The 17,180-nt window shown below is 38.8% G+C and overlaps 1 protein-coding gene across 6 annotated transcripts in view; it reads left to right on the top strand.

The window, feature by feature from the left end:
- TNFAIP8 (TNF alpha induced protein 8) overlaps positions 1-17,180 on the top strand; it is a 61,922-nt gene that overhangs the window by 40,431 nt on the left and 4,311 nt on the right. Inside the window, exon 1 of one of the 6 annotated variants that reach the window (XM_075020451.1) lies at positions 494-767. The exons of 1 other annotated variant lie outside the window; for it this stretch is intronic. In XM_075020451.1, the coding sequence (XP_074876552.1) occupies positions 737-767 (31 nt within the window). In that variant the 5' untranslated portion in view covers positions 494-736. Of the gene's footprint in view, positions 1-493; positions 768-813; positions 990-4,739; positions 4,766-12,604; positions 12,714-15,841; positions 17,019-17,180 lie in introns of those variants that run through there. 4 more of the 6 variants (XM_075020457.1, XM_075020456.1, XM_075020455.1 and 1 more) reach the window with 4 other exon arrangements.

The raw sequence follows: 17,180 nt of genomic DNA, 5'->3' as shown, positions 1-17,180 counted from the left end.
TAAAAATAATGATGTTTTCTAGAATGCAGCAGGGCCTGTAGCACAAAGAAATCAGTTTTTCCAAGAAGGAAAGGTGCATTACTCCTTTCAGGGTAGACAGCACCATGCACTGAGCGTGAGTGAAAGAAAAAATAATTAGTTTAAACTACCTGAAAGAAAGCTGTTGCTTCTCATCCTTTAAGCATGTATTTAGTCATCCTGTATTAGTCAGTGTAATTACGGGGACTACAGAACTAATTCTAGATAGTAACCAGTGTTGAAATGTACAATTTAGAAAATAATTGATTTAAATTAGTTTTTCCTGCAAGTTAAGAGAGCCCCAATCTGATTGTCAGTTACCACAGTCAGACACTGCTCCGTGCTCAGGGCTTTTTTGGTCTCCCATGCTTGCTTTCTCATACCATGTTGGCAAGCTGCAACAAGTGAAAACTCCACCCTTGCTACAGACTGGGGAGAATAAAATGCCTAAACGGCGACTGCTGGCGAGTAAAATGAGGGTTTCTGTGAAGGTGCTGGTTTTCCAGACAGTCGCTGGTGTGCAGCTGAGAAAGGGGCGGGATCCCTTTCAAGTAGCTTAGTTGTGATTTGCTGAATTCATAGACTTTTCCCCTTAAAATCCCAACCCTCTCTCTCTCTTTTTTTCCTCTTTTTTTTTTTTTTTGAGAAGTTGACTTGCGCCTGCTTCTCAGTGTGCACGTCAGCTGTAATCTGGTCCCCAGTGCCTTGAGCTGACACGATGAGTTCGGAGGCTGACGAACCCAAGGAAGGTACGGTTTTTAATTCTTTTGGGAGGAGAGGGAAGGCGGAGGCTGCCGCCACCAGTGCTGGTTTTGTGAGCGCAGGGGAGAGTTTCGGCTCGCTTTGGCTCTCGGGTGTTCAGAGGGGAGGGGAAAATGCCTTGGCAAAACCATCCCAAGTCTTGCTGATGTCGCTGGATGTGAAATGACTGAAATGTTGGCACCCAGGGATATCTGTCTGTCTCCGCAATGGTAATTTACTCACAGTTGGAATACTGATAAGTGGAAGAAGGGGTGTTTCAAAACAGTGGTAGCAGAGTATCGAAAGAGGAAGATTTTTTTTTTTTCTTATTTGGAAGCACTGTATTTTTCAGCAAAAGAGGAAGTTGCATGAGGGAGAAGTGAAAGGTCGTTATTTTGGGAATAAGCTTGATGCCGCTTACTTCCCTGTCCGAATGAGCGTGGTGGATGCACACGTGTGCATGTGTTAAAGCTTAGAGGAGTGTGCCAAAGCTACAGGGTTTCATTTACTGCTTCTGGAGTGGAACGTGTGGAGGAGCTGGAAGTGCTCCAGCAAAAATACAATTATTCCCTAGTGTTGATTGGGAGGGGGTGCGAGCCAGAGTAGGACAGTAGGGAGCAAGCGGGGGAGGAGGAGGGCAATTTCCTGAAAGTGCCTATATACAAAAGAGCATTTATACAGAAGAAGGAACAGGGCAGTGGTGGGGTTATACGCTGGATTTCTTAGAACAGAATTGATGTTTCGTGGTTCCAAATAGTCCACAGGGAGACTCAGACTTACAGAGGTCCAGTATGGCTCAGAAAAATAATTTTAAAAACCCAACAGATACACAAGCAGTAAGGCAACCTAAGCATTTTGTATTTGGTGAAAACAAGAAATTTTAAGAATATTTCAGATGGTTTTCCCCTCACACTCTGTACAGCTTCCCCTGCTTGAAGAATAACATTACCAGGGACCTCTATCTGCTTACTTGCATAAAAGAGTATTTTGTTGATTTGCAGAAAAGTCAGCTTGGACTGAATCAAACTTAATGCTAATAATGCTGGTAGAACCTGGTTAGTAATGAAGCACAATAGTCTGTGATTTGATAAGAATTACAGCAATGTTGGGTTTTTTTTATTTTTTTCTTCTCATCAAATGAGCAGATGACCTAAAAGGCAGCTTTTCTATTTTTTTCCAAGAAGATTCGGTAAGACAGTTTTATTGAAAAGCAGAACTGAAAAAAAAAAAAAAATTTCTCTATTGAAACTGTTTGAAAAAGATAATATGTGAATAAGAGTATGGCAATGTAAGCATTCTCAGTTTTAGGGCAGGAGAGATCAGCATGCATGCCATAGCATGAAAGATCCTCTGGTTTCATACAGGAAGTTCCAGATGATTTTGCTAAGTTGGCCATAGTTGAAATGTAAATTTACTTGTTTAAAGAAACCTCTTACCTTCTTAGATGACTCAGATTCTTAAAGTCCTCTGAAAATATTTTTGCATCTCTGTGAATTTCTTTTGAAACAATTCGAGGTGCCAGGATCTTCATGCTGAAAAAAGCATTTGGAGCAGGTGGCTGAGACAGGAAAGAAAGGGTAGCTTTTTGCTTAGTTATTTTTAGCTGGGAAAATATTTGGGGTTTGCTGGCCTGTGATTTTAATAGGTTAGAATGGAAAATAAAACCAGTAGCCATTGTGGGAAGATAAGGTACAGATGTCACTGAGATTTTTCAGTCAGTCTGTAAATTTATTCCTGTAATATACTCCCATCTGTAAAGGAATAATTTAGAAGATGCATTAGAAAAGGGGAATGAGTGTGTATGTGAATGAAGACTGGGATTAACAGGTGAATATGTGGAACTGCAGCTTTTACACTATTTTGCCTGGTCTGATTGAACATGGCATGAAAGATCACCAATCAAAATACTGAAAAACACAATCAAATACCTGTGGGTTTGTAGTCGTCCAGTGTGTGTGGCATAAAAGAGGTAGTCTTTCAACTAACTGTCTCTATTTCATCAAGAAACTGCTTTTTGCATAAAGAAAATCAACGCTTCACAAATCCAAACTGAATTTAGGGCTCAGGCTTTTGACACTGAGCATATGTAATCTTTTAAGTGATTTACCAAAGTGGGGGTGGTTGATTTTTCTTTTAGGTGCAAGACTGAACGTCACTCTAAAAGAGGAATTCTGATTTACCCCAAATTTAGGAGATCCAGCCAGAGAATTAGTGGGTAAAAGTCTGTGACTGATTATGGAAAGGGTAGAGGGTACACTTGGACAGTTTTAGAATAGTTATTTTACCAGATTCTGTAAATTTCAAGGCCAAAGCTGGCAATGAAAGCATAGTGGTTGAACTGCTACATGCTAAAAAGTGAAAGGAGGAGAAAGCTACAGGAAAATATTGTTTTAATGCTGTTTGTAAGCAAAGGCAGAATTTTTCTATTTTTCTTAAAGCAGAGATGCTCAGGTAGCCAGGGAAGTATCACGGCCTGGAGCTAGCAAAGGGATATATAAGGAGCTGTGAAATTCAGTTGCAACTTCCAGGTGTGACTCTTGTGTGTTGGAAGATCAGCCTGAATGAAGAGGAGGGTTGAGCGCATAGTAATAGCATCGAACATCATGTGTGTTCTGACAATGATCTGATGCTGAAGTGAGCAATACTTCACTTCCAGGTACTTTATACAACTGAATTGCAGTATTTGGAGAACATTGGGATTTCTATGAAAGTAGATTTAATGGGTTAATATGGATTATTTTTTTAAAATCTACATAACAAGATCAAAGACCATAGCTTTTACTACTGTAAAAATGAACTATACCCATTGTTACAGTGAAACCCAAAATCAAGGTCGATTTTGAATGGCGAACTCCTGAAGATTTTCCTTTTTTTATAACTAATAGAATAAAGGTAGAGTCTTTGACCTCAAGTCAAATCTTAATTTTTTTAGCAGGAACTGGGAGTAAAAAGGCATTCCTAGAAGACAATCATTTCTTCACTGTATTTTGTACTAATTGCTGGATATGGGGCATGCAGCAGTGTATCTAGGCTTTTCAGCCTCTGCCTTTGATCTCTGCATGGTCCGTATTAGAATGGTAACATGAAACAGTTGGGGTTTTTTTCTCCCATCATGCTGCTTAGTAACATTAGAACAATCTTTGTATTCATCTGTATACCACAGTGCTGTGGTAAATATGTGCTTGTGTGTGTGTTTGTGTGTGTATGGCATCAATCTGTATTGCATTTATACATTCCAACAACTGTCATGATATAAATAACCCTGGCACGTTTTCTTGTAGTTACTTTTGCCCTGGATGAAACAAAGAGCATGGTAAAGTCAAGAAGATGACTATAGCATTTAACTCCATGGCATAATTTCAATCTGGTGTTGCATGGAGGCATGTCATATACCAAGGAAGGGACCAAGTGGTTTCAGGCTGTTATTTGACTTAATTCCTTTCTGAGATCTGAAGGAATGTTCTTAATGCTGTCATATTAAAAATATGTATCATGAACATACCTTTTTAAATGCATGTCAATACTGGTTAAAATTATTGTGGTGTTAATGGATTCTTTGCATAGTATTTCTTCAGTAGAAGGAAATAGTAATTTATATAAAGCTTCAGAAAACTACAGCTTCATTCTACAGGTTTTATGTTGTATATTTAGAAAACAACAGGAGATAAATCTAATGTCTCAAAGGAAAAGTAAAATAATAACATATCAGAGTGAATGTAGTATATAGCCTATGAAACAGTGGATATTGGTTTACAAACTTGGAAGTAGTTAGAGCCTGCATTGCCCCGTTATCATACTTGAAGTACCACATTTCATGGGAGAGAGAGATCTCTGCATTCCTACAAGTGCTCAGAGCTTTTTTAGATACAATTAGCATTTTTTAATCTAAATGAGATTACTGAGAAATGAGCTCACCTGTTTTGTTCCTTCTAGAACTCAGAACAGAGGCACACGGGTTATAAAATCACAGAGTGCTCACTGTTTTGAGAAGTCAGTACTCCCTCCTGTAAGTAGTCATGGATTTGTTTTGACATTTTGCAGTCACCTTTCATTGTGTGAAAGTTTTCCAGGGTAGAACTGTGTTCATTTAGATAACAAAAAATCTGCTCCTGTGCTCCTACAGGCCACTTATTCCTTCCAAAACAGCGATGGGAGTCTGTAATGTAAGATTCTGCATCCCACTGTCTCCAAAACTAGCATTTGTTAGAACCTTTTATGCTTTTATAACAGTGAATAAGGAGATCCAAACTGCAAGTAGAACGTTATCCAGATAATCAGTGCTCACCTCCACTTAGTAGACCCACCTTCTGCTCTCACCCCGAAGACTAAAAAATGTGGGCTTCCTTTGTTTCACCTGCTCTTTGCCTACCCTCCCTTGTCAAAACAATAATCTCGATAAAACATTAAGGCCAGTGAAACAGGGGCCTTTTGTTGAGAGTAGTCTGAAAAGTTCAGTTTAGGAGCAGGAAGAATCTGGCCCCAATGGATGTGTCGGAGATCTAGATTAGTCAATTTGAGGATTTTTTTTATTCCACAGATAACTTGCCTACTGCTGATAAAAAGAATTAGAAGATTACTAAGGTCATACATATCATGTACGCAGCTCTATAAATCAGAGCAGTGCTTAACAGTTTGACATTTTGTGTAATCCCTTCTATAGATTATTAGAATTCAAGATTAATAGGAGAAGATAAAAGCAAAATATATCACTTTAGTACAGGAAAGAAGGAAAAAAGGAAGTAAGCTTATGAGAAATTAGCAAGAATTATTACTAACCGGACACTGTAATACTATATCACATATGCATGGGGAAGGCATTGCAAGAGGTGCAAATAGTGGGGGTGGAAGGAAAAGCAACATGCTAACACCTTAATGAAGAAGGAGCAATGGGAAATTTGGAGGAAACAAGACCACGGTACACTGGCAAGTCAGAACTGCTAGATTTTTTTAATGTAGTTTGGAGGATTGTGCATTTAATGAAACAAGGTACACGAAACTGACAAAGGGCCTTGAGGACAGGAATACAACTGCTGTGGTTTGTAGTACAGCTGCTGCAGCTCCATCTAGATGTGAGCACTTGAATCTTTCTGTAAGAGCATTGACTTAAGGCTATTAAACTGTATGACTCTGGAAGCAGCTCTGCATCTCTCCCCTTAAAAATCAAAAGAATGGTTGGTTTTAATTTCCTGGCCAAATCAGGGTAACCTTTACAATAATCTGTGAATAAATTAGGTGCCCCCTCTCATTGTTTCATCTACAGGCTCAGAATTGAATGGGTTGAACTGGTGTTTTTTGTTGTATACCACGTTTGGAAGTCCCTATGGAGTAGTTGTGTTCTGCAGAACACTTCGTACCCCATGTCTTTAGCAATCTTTTCCTTGTACAGTTGGAGCAGATGAGGAAGCTAGGTGGTAATTTGAGCAGAGGCCATGGGATAAGCACTAGCTGTAGCTGCTAGGTTACTTAAGAGAATCACTGAAACTCTTAACAGGTTAATCATTTAGCTGCAATTGTTGGGTTGAATGCTAGATTGCTTTGAGAAAATTCCATTAATATAATTATACTTATGCAATCAAATCTTTTAATCCATAGCAAACTGCAAGACTCACATGTTCAATTTCAAATAAGATACAGTCCCTTGAGCTATCTGCTTGATGGAGAGAATCATAGATTAGCTGAGGCTGTAGGGAGGTCATCAGGCACAATCTTCCACTCGAGGCAGAGCCAGCTTTAAAGTTGGATCCAGGTCCAAAGTTGGATGAGGTTACTTAGGCTTTTTCCACTCAAGTTGTAGTGTCTTCAAGAGTGGTTTTCCCACAACATCTCTAGCAACATATTCCAATATTTTACCGCCCTTGCTATGAAAGTGGTCATTCCTAATGAGAATTCCCCTTGCTGCTGCTTGTGTCAGTTGCCCCTTGTTCTTTTGCTGTGTATCCTCAAAGAGAGTGTGGCTCTATCTTCTCTTAACTATTCAGTAACAAGTTAGCTGTATCAGTTAGGTCTGCTAGTAGTCTCCAGGTTGAGCAAACCTAGTGCTCTCAGCCTGTCCTCTGTATCATGCTCCAGCTCCCTAACCATCTTGGTGGCTGTCTGCTGGACTTGCTTCAGTTTGTCAGCTCCTGTTTTGGAGAGATACTGGGTGCCCAAACCTGGACACGTTACTCCACAATATGGGAAGATAGTACTTTGTTTTCAAATTCTACCAGTCTTTTCCATCCTACAGAATTGATGTTGTACCGGAGACTTAGTTTCCCTGTCTTCCTTCCATTTACCTGTTGTTGACTCCATTTGCTAAGGTATAGTACTTAGACCATCAGGTTATTTTCTTTGGGAATTTGTAAACTATGCGCTGTCATAAATGAGACAGAGGTTAGAGGTCAGGGAGCAAAGGTCAGTGAGTCTCTGGAGAATCAAAAGAAGTATCTGGGTAAGGCAAGGGCCTTGCACCTACATTTGGGAAGGCTGTGTTCCATATTAGTATTATTTCCAAGTATAGAAACAAGCTAAATGAATGGCCTCTGAGAATAATGAGTATATTGTAATATATGTGCCAGGGATAACACAAGGAAAATGTAACAAATACTAATTGTAATTTGTAATTTTTATTCAGTCATCCCTGTCATCAGTAATGATTTATCATTTGGTCAAATCTTCTGTTAAATATGACAGTTTTATAAGGGTTTTTTAAATACTGCTTTTTGAGAAGCAAATTGCTTCCCCTCCCCCCTCTCTCCTCAGGCATGTAGAGTCTCTATAAACACATTTGGGTAACATATAGTTTTAATTTGCTTTATTTTGCAGGTGTTTATGTCAACCTTTTGGACTGATTTTTTTTTTTGTTAAAATTAAATTACAGAATTTGATAAGAGGAGAGCATTTCATAAAAATGTGTGAAAGAGCTGCTGATTTTTATGCTACTTTATGAAACAACTTCTGTTTTTCTTTTTCCGTACATCACACTCCATAGAAGAAGTAGTGGGCTAAAAAGAATTTCACCTATTTCATAATGTCTTTAAAGCTAAAATGTCTTTTTTTTAATGTTTAAGGATTAATTTTTCATGTTTGCTTATTGGGTAGATAACTTCATAGATCCAGTAGTATCCCATAGTAGTAGTACTGTTAGTAACAGTTGCTGTACGTGACTTTGTAGAAATTTGAGTGCCTAGACTGACTGTTTCTGCATTAATCAATAGCACCAATCTGAATGTTAGTCTTGTACATATTGACATTAACTTTTTTTTTGTACTGTGGGAAATCTGGAAGTCACAGATTTTCATGTTTTCTCTGTCTGAATCAGTAGATTTGCCGAGTTACTTGTGTTTTTTAATGGTAGGTGTACACTTTTGTGTATGCACCTCCATCATGACTACTGAACAGGATACTGTGGGATTAGTGACTGCCAGCAGCTTGGTTCTTTTAACCATAATGTCACCAAAAGCACAAGCCTGGAATCTGATGTCAGTTGGGTAGAGTCTTGTTTTGGGCGAGGAGGAGAGACACTGGGAAACCTGACCTTTGAGAGTTTCATTCTGTATTCATCCTTTTGGGATGTTTTCTGATATATTTTGTTTTTCTTAAGGTTCCCTGCCTGGGTTGGGGTGTGGCTTTCAGTTTCATTAGTTGATTCCCTGTCACAATCTGTTTTGTGGTTGATTTATAGTGCTTGACTGGCTAGCCATGAGAAATGGAGAGCCTGTGCCTCTGCATGGCATGGTAGATTTGGTCTGGGAAACTTGAGATCCAAAATCTTCACCATAGATCTGTTTCAGCAGAAGCAATGTAGAGGACTGAATACACACTGTATAAACTATTTTATTTTTCCCTACCTTTTGCTGAATTCAGTATCGATATTTATAACTATACAGATTAGCAATGAAAGATCAAAGAGTCTGTTTTGCATAGTAATAGGGGAAACCTACATTTCAGTTTGACTTACAATATACAAATGTTGGGGTGTCTGCAGAGAGTCCTGTTCCTGCTGGCAGTTTACAGTAATGAGAATAAATTGCAGTAAAGTGGGAGTTACCATTTCATTTATTTCAGAGTGTTTATCTGTGAAAGGTTTGTAATTTGAAATCCAGGGACATACTCTGAGATGTGTTTTACGTATCTATGAAGGGCAGTGCTTGTGGGTTTCTCTAAGGCATTGGTAGCTGACCTGTGATTTCAGTGGACCTCTAAGAATGTGATACCCTCAAGTTGTGATCCCAAAATGTTTACATTTCATTTCATATAGGAATTAATAAAGCACTGAATCAGTGCATGCACAGACAAGCTTGCACTTAATTAACTTCATTGAGGTGTGTAGGAAACTTTGACTTTGAAAAATGCAGAAATTCCATTGTTTCAAAACTTAAAAGCATTCATAAGATTTGTTTTTGCTTTTACTATGTCTGCTTCACCAAACTGTTCTACAAAGGTAGGTTTTTTTTACAGGAGGAAGAAAATTTTGGTTTACTATTAACAAAAGCAAGTAAATGATACTGGTGAATATTTCATCTACTGATTCCAAGGGCTATTTTTTCCTACTTGCAGAAGAGAAAATGAATTAATGTTTCTGTTCACTTTAAAACATTTATGTTAAAAATATTCACTGAGAAATAGTGACTTGGACTTTACTTCAGAAACTAACAAAGAACTTGAAACAATGAATCCTTAATTTGAGCAACTGTGAACAGAAATAGTGGACACTTCAGGAAGAGGTAAGAATAAAGTTCAGCTCTGGTGTCTACATCTGTGATAAAATGTCTTCACCAAGCTCACAGCCTTGTCCTCAATGCTGGAGATTAGAGATTTAGAAGTCTGTGATGCAAGACATCACTGTCCTGAATGTACGTTTAAACTAACCCTTCTTTGCAACAAGCAGTTGGTATTCTAATCAATTGAAAGAGATGTAAATTATGGTGGATTTAGATGTTGATCAGTTTGTTGTGGCTTGTTATGTAATACCATGCAGTATGGGAGGAGAGGATAGCACTATCACAGTGAGGCGAAGAGAAACTGTTGATGTTTTTATTTCAGTGCAAAAATGTAATCTAACTAATTTGAAATTTAGATTGATGGTGTTTATTTTGACCACTTTAGGCCTTTCCTTCTCCAGGTTGAAATTTGCATTCCTTCCTTCTTACTTTTTGGGTAATAATCCTGAAAATCTCAAGCTACAACTACCTTTCCTGGTGGTGGATAGCCGTTCATAGCTGATCATTGCTGTTCGTAGCCTACTTAAAAATACCATTTGATGGCAGTGCAAAGTAAAGAAGCTGGACACTTACATTCTATAGTAGTTAACAGCTGTAAAAAACAGTGCACTCCATTCCCTATGCCTTGCTCTGAGGAGTGAAATACAAAACAGATGCAGGTTTTACAGAATCACAGGACAGTTGAGGCTCAAAGGGATCTCTGGAGACTGTCTAGTTTTAGTCAGTAAATATATTTGCAACATTTAAAAATAAATAGGATTGCTGGTGCTTTACTAGGTATCAAAGTTCTGTATTCGAATAATACTTTTTCCTGACATAAAAGAAGATTACACTGTCACACACATGATGTTTAACCAGAAGATTTAATTTTACAGAAGAACAAGTTGCTAACAGTATTAAAGACACAAATTTTCTCTTATGCTTTGTCCTTTACTAGGATTTAATGACATTAATGAAAGCAAAATCAAACTCTTAAGATTTGTGGGGAGGTGGACCTATGACCTATCTTTTGACAGTCACAATTTAAGCTTGAGAGTTTAAGTGTTGTTAAGTCAAAGATTTTAAAGGTGTGTTTTGCTTTTTTTTTTTCCCCAGTAAGTGTTTATGTATAGAAATACTTTGCATACTTTTTCAGCTGTTTTGAGCATTGGTTTTTAATTGGACATGCCAGGAATAAAGCAAAACCTCCAAAAGGTAGACGGTGCTTTTGTGTCTTGGGGAGCCTGTTCTGAACTAACAGTGAGGGAGTAAGGGAATGAAGGAGAGAAAATATTCTCAACCATTGGTTTCATGGCTGGAAGTTTAGATGAAAGTCCTGGTAGTTGCAGTCTGGATACAGAGGGAACAGGCCGTGGCTACTAAATATTGGGAGAAAAAATTAAAACTGAGGTGTTGGTTTATTTGCTTCTTGTGGAAAAGGAAAGTAAGGGAAATGCGTGTTAGCAGGGACAATGGAAAAAGACCGCTACGGCCACCAAGTGTAGTACTCCATAATCGCAGGTACCATGAATGATTTGTGTGGAAGAGTAGACAAAGCATATATTCTATGTACAGCCTTTCATTTAATGCCAGAAAACTTATCCTTTATGCTATAAAACAGGAAAACAGGTAGTGAAAAATTAAAAACTGCAAAAGAGATGAAGTGTGTCACTAGTGTCCCAGGCCTAATGAACAGCCAGGATCTGATAAGTAAAATTTTTAGATGCCATATATTCCTGTGTTTTATAATCTGCATTTCAATGTTGATATTGAAAAAAGAATATACTAACCAGATGCCTGAGAATTGAGTGCCCCGGGAATCACTACTGTTTTTTTCTGTGTCTGGCCTGTAGCTGTGGCAATCTTCAGTGCTTAAGAAGTTTCTTTGGAAAGGAGAAAACAACAATCAAATTATGTGAGAGGGAGGCAGGTGTCATTTAGTTTCTCCGGGCAACCAGTGGAAAATACAGGGGTAATACCTAAGGATTCCTGTTCTGTCTGCAAAGAACAGACAGGGTGGCATACAGATCAACATTGAGAAGAACAGAGAATGAGAACTGGAAAGACGTTATTAGCTACTTTCAAAGCCATTGTAAGATGACTCACAAACCTTTCTGTCATTTGAACTCTGAAGCATCTGCTGTGGCTTTCTTTGCATGCCATTCAAAATATGTGCCCCTTGCATTTTGACAGCCAGGTTGCTACTTTGTCCTTATGGTTGAGTTCCCTGCCTCTTGTGCCAGGTTGCCATCTTGTCTTGACCTTCCAGTTCATTGTATTTTTGCCACATGTATCTTAAACTTCTTCTTAACCCCAGCCCCACACCCCGGCCCCAGTAAAATTTAAGTCTCTGCAATGGATTCAGAGTTCCCCAGGGATACTGGTCTCAGTGTTTTTCCTTCTGCATTCAAGCCAGAAGCTCTTCTGTTATACTCTAGGTCCTGTGCCTACGGCTAACATTTTCTTGTGGGAAGACAATCCTTTTGCCCAGATGGTTGTAAGACCAATTAGATACCTCTTTTTAAACTTTAAGTCTTGGTAAAACATTCAGTAGTAACAGCCAGATTATTTTACTGGAAGTGACACCTGGGTTAGGGAGCTTGGCACTTTGCCTTTCTGCAGTTTGGTACATGTTTCTAAGGCTGGACTAAAAAATACACTACCTGCATGGCATTTGCTTGATCAAAGGGAGTGACCTAAGATTCACTTTATTTCCTATGAAACAATTTGTGCAGTATTACTGTTGAGTGTGCATGGACACCTGGTAGATAGAGAGGAACTTGATGTAGGCCTGAAATGGCCAACAGCTGAAATATACAGGCTGCATATTTAATACCACAACACCTGTTGTTACATTCCAGCAAGGAAAACAAATGGTGGCAAAGGAGTGAAATACCAGATTAAGTTCATGACCCTACTCTGTGCAACTGTCATTTTCTCTGTTTAATATCCAACTTATTTTAAAATATGCTTCTCTAAGAGCAGTCATCAGAAGTTAATCTGAATTCTTTTTCCTTATTAAAGCTGCACTGTTAATTAAAATACACACAGAGGCTCTAGGAAAAAGGGCTTTTAAAAAGGCTTTTTAAACTTCTAAATTAGCTACAGTATACGTATCATGTGATGCACAGGGTGGCTGTGGGAAGCATAGGCATGTAAAACCAGAATAACTTGTTGGCACAGACTGCTCTCATGGGACTGCAAAACTCTACACATACATTCTTGTTGGAAATAGCATCGTTCCTTGCCACGCTACCCAGCCTTAACTTCCAGGTACTTTTTTTGGCAATTCTTCTTACCTCTCGATCAAAAAAGTGTTTTGTTTTCTGTTTTTTTCATGGTTTGTTTTTGGGTTTGCAGCTAGATTGTGGGTTGTCTTTTGCTGTTGGTCAAATTTTGGACATAATAATACACTAAGGCTAGAATTAAATAGAAAAATCAGGAAGCATATAACAACATTGTATGCGTTCTGCAAATCTATTGACAATGACTTCTTTGGCACTTTATTGAGTAAAAGAAGGTGTTCTCAGTGGTGTTTTTCTAGCTTTTCTCTTTCCTGTGTTGCTGCTGCTGAATGTATGCTTACTTTCAGCATGAGTATGCAGGTTAGACATACTGTATATTTCAAAAACGGCTTCATTAGCCAGATTTTTTTTTCAAAATTGCTTGATTAACTCTTGCTTCAGAATGACTTGCAGCTGCAGAGCTGACTTCCAAATCCAGTAAGCCTGTTCATGCAGTGTTTGCCATGCATTAGGTTTGGCTTCAGCTGGGGTATTTTTTCCTTTAAAGGTCTTCCAGTGTGAATATTAAAATTAGTACACATTGCTTGACTAACTAACATTCTCATAGTATGCTCAGTTGATAAAAGTTATGGCGAGTGAGAATTTAGTACAATTTACTGTACCTATTAAGAGAACTGTAGGCAAAGGTTACTTACCTTTGTGAACGAATGCTTTGTATGCATTGAAAATTTTAATTTAAACTGTTTTCTAGTTAAAATCGCTATTCATATATAAATCTCCCTTTTTAAAAACAAAGTGCCAGATAAAATATTTGCTTTTCAAATAAGGACCTTGTGTACCTGAATCAAAAAAGTAGAGAGATATATGGAAGGAATAAGAACTGTATAGGGCCCTTGTTTTGTCTGGGTTTTTTTTTTCTCCTTCTGCGCTTAGCTGTTTGCCCTCTGGGTTTTCCACTGCCTGATGGTGCTTGCCCAAGCTATCTGCCCTGTTGCAGTCCTTTTCTCATAAACTCTGTGGCTGCCCTGGCATCTTCTCACCCCTGCCATCGGCCAGCTTAGAAGTTGCAGTCCCAGTGTCTGAGGTTGAAGAGTGAAAGCTGTCAGAGCACTGTCTGGTACAAGGATGCTGGTCTTGCAGGTCTGGTACAAGCTTCAGTTTTTATCAGCTTTTGAAAAGCCAACAAGTGAACAAACACTTGCAAACACAGAGACAGGCCAATATGCTGAAATGACCATCTGGGGACTGCTGGGTTTTTGGAAGGATTTGTACATTGCAAGGACTTTATCAGTGCTCTTAAAAAGTTTGTTACACACCTTTCACCCAGGAAACTTTGAAGCACTTAGATAAGAATCAAAATACTGACGCTTCTGTTTTAAAAAAAAAAAAAAAAAAAATTAAAAAAAATCACACCACCAAAAAATGTTCTTTGAAACCATGACTCACTCGCTCTGATGGTTATTAAGAAGCTATAAATCATGGTGGCTGCTAGAAAAATCAGCTTACCTTATTCATATCTGAAGAATTCATAGTCTGTGTCCTACCACTCATTTTTTAATCTTATCGTCACGTAATAAGTACATTGTGAAAATTGTTACAGCCCTGGTAACAGGTTTATGACTCTATTTCTGGCTGTTCAGTACTTCAGGACTTGTTCGCTCACTGATGCTAGCTCTTGCCGTTTATCACCATTGGAGCTTTACCTTACTGAAGTCATGTGTTTATACATGAAGTCATATGTTTATATGCCTCAGTGTATTTATTTTTTTTAAATGTTTCTGGCCTTTATCATTCCTGAAAACAAGGGTAGCCCTGTAAAGACCCAGAAATCAGAAGGCACAAGAAAAAGTAAAAATTCAGTAATTTTTTTATCCATTGATATCTAGGCGATCTCATGATTTTGGAGGTGCATGACTCATGGTCACATACACTTGGACAGTGTAGTGCTGTCAATCCTGCTTGATTTCATTTTGCCTCCCTCCAGGGAAATGATGCTCTTTCACTCTGGGAGTCTGACTGAACATGTAATTCATATGGCATGCACGGGCTTTTAGCTGTAGCTCTCGCCCACAGTCTGTAGAGAGGCAAACACGCTCGTCCACACAGGATGCCTGGCAGGAAATCGGTTGCCACATTTCTCAAAGCTATGTGATACAGTCTTTGAAATGCTGCCTGAAGCATACAGTCCATGCTGTCTCTTGCCTCCTAATCCTGTGTAAGTGTTCTTCGTGCCTTGCCCCAAACCCCCTGTTATTTTTGGACCTTGCACTCACCAGGTACTAGCGCAGTACATGGTATGCCAATCACTAAAATGAGATCTGGGTCTCACACAGCAGCGTTGTTATTAATGGCTTCACAGTCACATTTTCTCTTCTGCTGGGACTGTTGTATCAACATACTGAGTACATACACTAGAAATGCAACTCATGTCAGCATGCTCAACTCTTGACTTGCTCATGGAATTTAACATGGTTCACTGGAAGTTTTTACTGGATGCTTTTTTTATGGTCGTCCTTTATTACAACAAGCTTAAAAATACTCAGGGACTCAAGTATTCATTGTCAATGTACATGAGATTGAATACACTCAACTGAACATTCAATGGTAGGTTCAATATCACTTATCTTGTGGAAAAAATATTCTGCCTTGATTTAAGGCAGTGAAATTGTCTGATTCAACTTTTTTTTTTTCCAAATACTACATTGGAGTTTTTGGCGGGGGGAAAAGGGGTGGTGTTTTGGTTTTGGGGTTTGTTTTTTTTTTTTTTAGTTTAAATAGAGTTGAGAAATAGGGTGTTTGGTAATTGGCATTTGCCACAGTACAGAGGGAGGTGTACTAGCTTCCACGTCAGGGAAAAGTTAGCATCACAGCCATAAGTAGTAGCTTGCTTGTACTTTTATACCAGTCTCCTGAGACCTTATTAACCCACAGTTCTAAATTTTCACTGAAAGTTTATAATTCCACCACAGTTTTAAGGAAAACATGTATAAGGTAAAATATTTTGGGGAAAATACATCCAGAATGCTACATGTCCAATATTTATTGATTTTGACACACAAAATACTAATGTTAAACAATATACTGTTGGTTGCAAAAATTAAGAAGTTTCATAATTAATAAGCTCCCAGCTTTCACAGGAGGCAGTCTCTAGCAACGTGTTTGCTCCTCTAAATCATAAATAAGAAGACTTTGCAGATGTCCCCATTAATCCCTAAGATCCTCTGAATTTCAAAGCGATGGAGGCAGGATTTCCTCTCAGAGCCTTTCCCTTTGGACTGCTCTTGTCTGTGGAGGTGTGGCTCTACTGAACATAATCATGTTTATTTGTATAGATTGTACAGAAAATGACATTCCACTGATTTCACAGGGGTATTTTTTGATGATACACTTTTCAAAAGTGACATGTAAAACTGCACAGGAAAGAAATAGGAGCTATAAAGAGCAGTCATGAGGAAAAACTGTGAGATGCTTAAAATTAGTGGGATTACATGCCCAAATTCTGGGTGTGCTGCAAGCCACCAGAGAAATGTCACTGTTTCAGTTTAAAGTGCAAGGATGGGACCTGTCAATACAATAGGTGTGGTCAGAGATTTATATATCCTGGCCCACTACTGTAATCACTCTTAAAATGTGACTACATACAATCAGCCCTGACAAAATGAGGCTGCTTTAAGTAGTTGTCTAAATGTGGATTTACAGGCTTATTTTTAGGTACTCGCGTCTGAAATCTGTAGTCAGAGGTTTGAAAGGGGATGCTCGGCTGTCCTCACGTTGGGAATGGGGTGCTGCTGATGCGTGCAGCCGGCAGCCGCCCCTCACCAGCACCCTGTGACCCATGAATCGGGCTTCTGCCATGCACGCGAGTATCTGCGTTTGCAGATACCAGGTTAATGTTTTAACCTCTTTTTGACACGTCCCTTGCCCTTTCGAGTCACAGGACCTTTCTTCTCCCTCCCTTTCTGCTAATTGTACCAGTTGTCAGTTAGTAATAACGGCTATTGGTGTTGCACTGCTTGCTCAGCAGTGCAATTTCCTTTGAGCTCTCTTTTCAAGGAAGTGAAACCACCGCAATGTATTTTTGCATTCTGAGGTGCCAAAGCAAAATGAAGCAGCACGGGCAGGAGAGAAAGGTAGCTGAGAAGAGCTGCCAGTACCGTGAGGAGGAACAACCCGTGTTCGCTCTGTGATAGCTTCCGACAGCATTTCAAAGCCCATGATAAAGTGTGTGCTGGATTTAGCAGAATAAGTAAGCCCCAGGCCCGTCTTCGCCTCCGATATTTTGTCTCTCTTTCTGCTGTTAGCATTAACAATTGCACTTCCATCTGATGAACAAGTAAGTAATAATTTTACTGTTTTTTAAGGAAGTATGTATGTTCGGTCTGAAGGAGCTCTGTAATCTTACTGCTTAAATTCAGTTTTATTTAAGCAATTGACTGTGAAATACACTTTAGGTCTTTCTGACATTGGTAATGAGGAAAAATTCTGATTATAAAAT

Source organism: Buteo buteo, chromosome Z, assembly GCF_964188355.1.
Source record: "Buteo buteo chromosome Z, bButBut1.hap1.1, whole genome shotgun sequence".
In the NCBI taxonomy this organism is placed as follows: Eukaryota; Metazoa; Chordata; class Aves; order Accipitriformes; family Accipitridae; genus Buteo; species Buteo buteo.
This window is presented reverse-complemented; position numbering and strand designations above follow the sequence as displayed.